This window comes from Wolffia australiana, chromosome 5 (assembly GCF_029677425.1).
Source record: "Wolffia australiana isolate 7733 chromosome 5, ASM2967742v1".
Classification (NCBI taxonomy): domain Eukaryota; kingdom Viridiplantae; phylum Streptophyta; class Magnoliopsida; order Alismatales; family Araceae; genus Wolffia; species Wolffia australiana.
This window is the reverse complement of record NC_135839.1, coordinates 10230088-10238427: the sequence shown is the minus strand read 5'-3', so window position 1 is coordinate 10238427 and position 8340 is coordinate 10230088. Positions and strand designations below refer to the sequence as shown.

General features: G+C 42.1%; 1 protein-coding gene and 1 long non-coding RNA gene across 3 annotated transcripts; both read right to left on the bottom strand.

The window, feature by feature from the left end:
- Window positions 1–1547: 1547 nt before the first annotated feature.
- Window positions 1548–3114, bottom strand: LOC144703456 (secretion-regulating guanine nucleotide exchange factor). 2 transcript variants are annotated; one of them, XM_078575620.1, is made up of 3 exons: window positions 2917–3114; window positions 1958–2765; window positions 1752–1889 (listed from the first exon to the last, which is right to left on the bottom strand). In XM_078575620.1, the coding sequence occupies exons 2-3, from the start codon at window positions 2678–2680 to the stop codon at window positions 1872–1874; spliced, it is 741 nt and encodes a 246-aa protein (XP_078431746.1). In that variant the 5' UTR covers window positions 2681–2765; window positions 2917–3114; the 3' UTR covers window positions 1752–1871. The 2 variants fall into 2 exon arrangements, with proteins under 2 accessions (XP_078431745.1, XP_078431746.1); XM_078575619.1 differs by having other exon boundaries at window positions 1548–2765; window positions 2917–3107.
- Window positions 3115–4442: 1328 nt separating this feature from the next.
- On the bottom strand, window positions 4443–5707 carry LOC144703199 (uncharacterized). The gene is made up of 2 exons (XR_013581494.1): window positions 5534–5707; window positions 4443–4618 (listed from the first exon to the last, which is right to left on the bottom strand). It is a non-coding gene; the product is annotated as an uncharacterized LOC144703199 (long non-coding RNA).
- Between the last annotated feature and the right edge of the window lie 2633 nt (window positions 5708–8340).

Sequence of the window (8340 nt, the reverse complement as noted above, 5' to 3'; positions counted from 1 at the left end):
TTTGAATTCTAATGCATTTTGAATTATGTTTATTGAAATTATTGATTTTTCTTCCTGGTCTTAATCTGAAATTCTAATTGCTTGTCTTGAGCGGCATATATAAGCCCTTACTAGGAGTAATAGGAGTGAAAATCGAATGGAGCTAACAGCTCCAATTGCATATTGAGAACAAAAAAACTAAAAAAAAAGGTTTAATTTCTAGCCAAGAACAGATTTAACTTCATGAGATAGTGGTGAGCTAGTTTCGATACCCAGTACCCCCAAAAACAAATCAAAACTAAAATTTCTTCTTAACCCCTCTACTTGACTCCTTTGATCGTTTTTTTATTTGATCAAAGAAGTCAATTTACAGAATTATTAATTCTTCTATTTTTCCCACCTCCTCTACCTACCTCCTTTCCAAATTCTTCATATAATTAGGGTAATTTGATCTTAAATGAAGATTAAATTAACCCTAATTAGGGCCAAATCACTCAATTGGATCAATAATTGAATTGCCTTGCTAGCCTTCCTTGGACAACCACTATACTCGTTATCACACATCTTAAGTTAGGGAGTTAAAAATTTTATTGCATAAGCTGAAATTGACAACAATAAGGGATTAAAATGGGATAACTCAGCCCTTATTTCTGGTTTATCAGTATATATGGGATATCATTAGGGATACCAGTTATTGTTCGCCAGTCCCAACCCCAGTATTGGATAATGACATTAGACCAGATGCTGTACCGAATATCAGAAATCTGATATGCATCTATACCAATATCCAAACGCAGATGACCATGTTGGATATCGGTTGCCACAGTACCAATATCCGGTAATGTTATTAGATATCAGCATCCATCTTTGTCTGAGGGTTTGGATGATGATATTAGATATTGGTGTAGGATTGCGGCTTTTTTAAATAATTTAAAATTATAAATCTAAATCAAATTTACATAATTTATCATTTTACTTCGAAACATATAGATATATTATTATGCTATTGGACTTACATTTCTTCTCTGTTTGAATAATATTAAATATATTTAAATTAATTTAAGAGTATTCAATCAAGTTTAACTGGTTGAAATAAGAGTAATGTCAAATTTGGAATGGGGTTTTATACGGTTCTAAGACCAAAATTCATCCGACTCAGGAAAGTTAGTCAACATCTTGGACCAAGATATTCCATGAGCCAGTTGTTTTATCTGACTTCATTTGAAAGGATTTATAGTGTTATCTTTTTTTCCATATGGGACAATACATCTTTAGAAAAGTACACCGTTGATATCTACTTACCTATCTGATATCTGGTACTGGCATCCACAACATTCCAAACTCTACAATATCCATTTATTGGATATCCAATATCTGGCAGACATTCGATATCTGTTCCACAGCTGGTAACTGAAACAATCTCGATTCATCTGGATATTAGATATGTGTTGTCCGTTAGCGGAGATCCGATGGATACCATATGGGCAGACACTATCGACGATATCTTTAATGGAAGTCATAATTTGAGTATTCTAATGATGTATCTTGGAATCGAATTCAACAACATATTTGTACAATGCACCTCATAAGTGGACTATGCAACAAGAATGACAGAGTCAGATATTCTAGGATTTAAATATTTCTATCTTCTAAAGTAAGACTCGAACCAGTGGATGATGTTTTCCATTTTCAGGCTGGTCATCTCGTGATAGCCATATGCAAGATTCAGCTCTTCTTGAACGTGGTCTGCACACTCATGATCTTCCACAGAAGGTTCCACATCTTTAAGAGCTTCCTTCCACTTCATTGCACGCCCATCTCTCTTCAAATAATTGTTCTCATCAATAAACCCTCTTTCACGAAAGATCCCAAACAATTTCACAGAAACTGTCTCATCCAGACAGGGGACTCTGTCAGATAAAAATTTTGGAGTTAAGGGGAAATCCTCGCACTCAACTTCATCCACAACAACACCAACCTTCCTAAGAGACTCCATGTTAAGCTTAATCCTCAAGTTCCTGACCCGGTCCTTTGGCATGTGAACAAAGAGAGTGGGAGGATACTCCTTCAGTACAGACATAGAATCAAAAACCCCTTCAGAAATCATAAGCACAATACTACTAAATTTCATGTCCTTGGCCAGAGATGAAACAAAATACCCTCCAGAAGAAGCTCCAAGAGCCAGCAGAGGAAGCTCCTGCAGTTTATTTTCTGCCACCCACCATTGTATAATGTTTTGAACTCTTCTTTCCTCTTTTCCAAATGACCAGCATCTCCCAGAGCTGGAGATGGTCAAAATTGCGTACTTTTGATGAAGTGCTTGAAGGGCAATCAGTCTTTCCTCTGGCAAGCCAACACAGTTCTGGCATGAAGGGGACCTGTCCCAGAAGTTGGCAGCACGTCCATTACAACCGTGAGCCAGGAAGAGCACTGCCCTGGCTGAGTCTGGTATCTGCCATATAATTTCAGTTTTATTTATAATCTCCACTGTAGGATGGAACTGTACAGAAGACCAGAAGCTATTCCACTTCAGACGTTGTGTATCAGAATGATAGACAGATCTTGCTTTATGCTTGAAGGAGAACAGAGCGAGTGTACCCAGTAATGCAACCACAAGTATGAGGGGATAACCGGCAAGACAAACTCTTGGCATGCGGAAGGAAGCCGCATGCCTTCGCCCTTTCCAGTTTTCCAATGTCATGTTTCAAGAGTGAAATCCGATCGTTAAATTCCAGAATTTTGACAACAGAAGACAGAAAAGATCAGTTCAGCCACCGATAAAAACCCTGAAAAAGAATTTTTCGGAGGGAGAATTTCAGCATCAAAGATGCAAGCAACCGAAAATACTGCTTCAGCACATGATTTCCACACCGAGAAGCGGATGAAACAAAAGAGGGCAGGCAAAGAGTGCGAGACTAAAGCAAGGTGTCGACTCACCGATGCAGACGAGGGGAAGCCTACTCCGTCAAGAACCAAGCGAACATCAAGATCCGTCTAGTCTTTCGATCTCTAAGAGGGAGAAAAAACCTTGCCGAGGGTGATTTATTTGTCAGTGTTGAACAGGGTTGTGGACGGAAATAGACGACGGAATAGGACGGCACGGGACGGAACAGCTTTTCAGTCAGACATGCACTCATCCTTCACGTAGTCTGCGGATCCGTTCCGGCCCATCGATCGACGACGACTTTATAGATAACGGTCCGTTCCGCCCCCCTTGTGACTATAGTGCAGGCCGCAGGGACGCGGACGGGAAGATTTTTTCGTCCTAATACGAAAAAAACGTTTCGTCCAAGGGTATGTACAAATTCCGGGACGAAAATTCGTCCCGGGCGACCGGACTGAATGGTTTTCGTCCCATGGGAAGAAAAAACCGTCCATCTGGAGGTCTCGGACGGTGGACGGACGAATGCTGGACGAAAAAATAATTGAATTCCTCAACTAAATTGCCAAAAAATCTATGGATTTCCAAAAAAACATGGAAAAGTCAATATTTAATCCCTCATTAATTAGGAATATAAATTATTTTTATACATGCCATTATCATCTTATTATAGTATTTTCATGCTTAAATCAATTGTGTGAAATGAATACTTTAACAGATAATTAGGGTATATAAGATTTTCATATCCCCTTTTATCCTTTGATTAAATTCCCAAAAAATACAATAAAAATCTAGAGAAATGTAGAAATTTCATTATTTAATCCCCAGCATTATACTATTATTTTTATTGCAATTGTGTCCTTTTGTGATTTAATGATCAAATCTTCGTCAAATTAAATTCCGAAAAATTCAATAGATCTGTACTTCAATGTACAAAACTTACTAATCAATCCCCACATTAAAGAATACTAAAATATGTTTTGTAGACATGCCATTATCATATAACTATAGTAATTTGAAGCTCAGATTGATTGCGTAAAACGAAGATTTTAAGAGATAATTAGGGAAAAACAGATAATTGAATTAACTAATTCCTTGATTAAATTGCCAAAGAATTCTATGGATTTCCGAGAGAACATGGAAATGTCAATATTTAATCCCTCATTATTTAAAAGTACAATTTACTTTTATACCTGCCCTTATCATCTTATTATAGTATTTTCGTGTTTAAATTAATTTCATGAAATGAATAATTTAACAGGTAATTAGGGTAAAAAAGATCTTTGTATCCCATTTATCCTTTAGTTAAATACCCAAAAAATGAGATTAAATTCCAGATAAATGTAGAAATTTCATTATTTAATCCCCAGTTTTAACAATTTTAGAAATAGTGTTTGAAGAAGCCATTTCAACTTTACAAATAGGGGTATTCCATGATTAAATAAATCACATGACATGCATAAATTAACATATACTTATCTACTTTTGTCTCCATCTAAAATTGAAATGGCCAAATATGTTGTAATGGAAAGTTGCAGATATTTGTTTCGTCGACCGTTTGAAATGTCCATACAACTTAAAAGGAAAGCACACAGATGCAGATTTAAAAATTGTTTTTCACAGTAGCGCTAGACATGTCATTCATCCATCACATCAAAGGTGAACGAGAAAATAGGCAGTGTTCAGTCAGAATCTGAGACATAATAATGATGTAGAGTTTACTCAGCCGTCCATCTAGCTCGCTCAAAATCATCTTCACTGTGGTGTAGAATGGCAGTGTTGAAATGGTCTTGTCATCTCTCTCGGTTTTAGAGATTGAGGTATTGAGAGGGGATGGAGAGTGAGAGAAGGACATATTGAGGAAATTCAGGGACGTAGAAAGAAAGGGAATGAAAGATTAAGCTATTGAGAGAGGTGGAGAGTGGGATAAGAAACATTAAGAAAATTAGGTGGGATAGAGAAATTCAGAGAGAACATGAAATATTGAGAAATTCAGAGAGGTAGCAAGCAAGATAATAAGATATTAAGTGGTATAGATAAATTCAGTGAGAACATGAAATATTGAGAAATTCAGAGAGGTAGCAAGCAAGATAATGAGATATTGAGGAAATTCAGGGACGTAGAAAGAAAGGGAATGAGAGATTAAGATATCGAGATAGGTGGAGATTGGGATAAAGAAAGATTAAGAAAATTAAGTGGGATAGAAATTAAGAGAACTGAAGATTGGAAGACGGGGACATATGGGGAGTGAGTTCAGGAGCTTCTGATAAAATTTGGAGAGAAAACAAGCAAGAGAATGGGAGTTTGGAATCAAGTGAGAGTGAGATAATAAAAGATTGAGAGATAGAGAAAGATATAGATCAAGAGAAAGAGAGATTGAGAAATATAGAAGTCAAGAGAAAGAGAGGTTGAGAGAGATGGAGAGTGAGAGAAGGGAAGAATAAGAAAACTCAGAGAGATAACAAGCGAGAGAAATAGAGATTGGAATAAATTGAGAGTGTGATAAGGAAAGATTGAGAGATTGAGAGATTGAGAAATAAAGAAAGCAAGAGACATAGATTGAGCAATTGAGAGATATAGAGAAGGAGACTGAGCGATGGAGAGGGAAAAAATTGAGAGATTGCGAAAGATAGAAATCAATAGAATGAGAGATTGAACGAGGAATGCACATACCTCGACCGTCTTTGAGGCGTCCATTGGGTAAGCGATCTCTGACAATGAGGACAGGCGCGGAGGACGTCTGGGAAACAAATGCCACCGACGGCCTCCTGTGGTAAGCTGGTTGCACCGGAGGGGGTGGAGGAGGGTGGCTGCAGCTGCCGTCACCGTGGTCGGCCTTGTTTTTCCTTCAAAAATGAAGAAACAACTAGGGCGGGCCGATGGGCCCTTGTTATTTCAAAAGAAAATTTATTAAATTAGTAAAATATAACTTATCTTTTTTGTCCGGGACGAGGGAGGGGACGGTTTCTTTCCCCGACAGATAAAAAATCGTTCTGGGATGATTGGATGTGACGGTTTTGAATCGTAGGACAAAACAACTGTCCCGTCCATCGTCCCTGAACTGACTCCGGATGTTGGATGGGACAAAATTTGTCCCGTCCCGGGAGGACCATCGCGACGACACCGCCACGGGACGCGCTCGACCTCTCCGAGCCGCTCGCGCCGACGCCCGCGATCCCGACTTTAAATACTCGTCATAAGTCTTTTATTATTTTCTGATTTTGTTGTTCGTGATAAATATTCGGACCCGGCCAGGTGTTAGGCCTCGTCCCGGTTTCTTTTTCGTTTGGTCTCGTCGTTATGTGTAACGAGGAGGGCCACGTCATGTGACGGACCCCTCCTCGTCCTTTGGCTCTTGGCACCGTTCCCCCCCCCTATATAAAGGGAAGGCATGCCCCAAGAGCAAAGGGCGTCTTTTGAAAAACTGAAATTTTCCTATGTTTTCTTCACGCTCTTCTTTGAGTTAAAAAATAGCAAGGGTCCTTCTTCCACCTCTGACCTGAGCCAGTAGTCTGCTCAGCTTCCCGTGTGATCTTTGGAACCCCGAGCTCATCCACCACCAGACTTGGCCATCATCGTGGGGTTCTTGAGGTCGACGGCCTGCCCTAGCCACCTCCGGTTAGATTCCCGTGCTCGGGTACCATCAGAAATCCAGCTTAGCTGGCTTTTTCTCCCTCGGAAACCTCTCGCCGACCTGTTCTTTTCCTCGCCCTTCGAGACCCGAGGAGTCCTCTGCCGCTGCCTGTCGGACGATCAAACTTGCGCCTGCCCGAGGTCTTCCGCTCGCTGCCCTCTTCCGCTCCCCCACAGGCTCCTCTGCTGTTGGTTCTTTCTCCGCCGGCCTCTTAATTCACCGCGGGTGATCTTCGTCGGACATCGGCTGGTTGAAAATCTTGCTAATTTACAAGGGGACGGGTTGATCTTTGGCGGACACCGGCTGCCACCAGTCTTCTCAGCCAGGGGGTCGCCGTCGCAGTTCCATCTCTCGTCGCCGGGTGGTTGCTCGTGAAGTGCGACGACGATCGCCCCCCACACCTTTCTAAGACCGCTCGGGTCTATGTGCGACTATCGCCCATCCCTTGGTCGAGGATTCCCCTCCCCCGACCGACGATCCTCAGCCTCTGGACGCAACGGCGACCTGCTTGTGCGACTCCGCCGGCTCGGACCGTTTATCGTTGCCGCCTGCGACGGGTTTGACCGATCAGCAGACCCGGGTGCCGACCCCCCCCCCCCTCGCGGCTAGATTCGCGGATGGCTACCAGGCCGATTGTTGCTAGACAACTGCCGCCGTTTGAGTACTGTGGCCCCAGTGTGCGCACTATATTGCACGCCTCTTGGTTGTCTTCCGCCGGCCACGTTTGCTCGACCACGCGATCTTTGACGCCTACTTGTGACCGGGTTGTGCTATAGTCTTCTCAACGCAACGCTGGTCTGCACTTGGATCTGCCGAGGAACTCCTCTTGATTGCCCTACGTCGACGGAAGCGCTTAGCCCGGGTACCCCTCTCCTTAACTCTTTCTCCCCTGAATTTTACAGTACGGTTACTTTCTTCAGTGCTGTCATACCCTATCGTCCCTGCCGCTTAGCTTATTATCTGAATAGGTTAGCCACCCTTTGTCGAGTGTTAGGACCTCCTTGAGATAGACGAACAGACCGTAGTCATCGAAGGTGAACTCCACCGGGCCATCACACGCCTCTCTCGTCGTGCTAGATCGTATAGTTATCGCGGGTCATTTGGAGTCGACTCGGACCTAGTCGTCCCTCTGGGAACTATTGAATCGTCGCCCCTCCATCGGCCCGTACTCGTCGCTCTAAGAGGAAACTTGACTTGCATTCATCCACTTAATTGTCTCGCATCGCGCATCGCTGTGACATAATACGAGCCGTCAATCCCGGTCGTTCCGTATTACATCAGATGGGCCCTTGTTGTTTCAAAAGAAAATTTATTAAATTAGTAAAATATAACTTATCTTTTTTGTCCGGGACGAGGGAGGGGACGGTTTCTTTCCCCGACAGATAAAAAATCGTTCTGGGATGATTGGATGTGACGGTTTTGAATCGTAGGACAAAACAACTTTCCCGTCCATCGTCCCTGAACTGACTCCGGACGTTGGATGGGACAAAATTTGTCCCGTCCCGTCCATCATCTACGTCAGGGACAATCCAGAACTATAATAACTCATGACTATCAGATGACGGACGGATGAAGAAACGGATGATGGGCACTGGACCTCAAAGAGTCATAGACTACGTTAAAAATCCTCTTGCATGTCTTGTACACCAGCAGAAGCGTTGGATGGATTCCTACCTCTCCATTGTGGACTCTCACTGACCCTCCATTGTATCTCTTTACTTTGCATTGTGGGCGTTGGCGAGTAGAGTTTGTGTGTAATTGCTTTATTTACGCTCATATGACGCACCAAACATTTACAAATATTAAACTTCTGCTGACCCCTAGTCTTAGCCGACATCATTGTTTT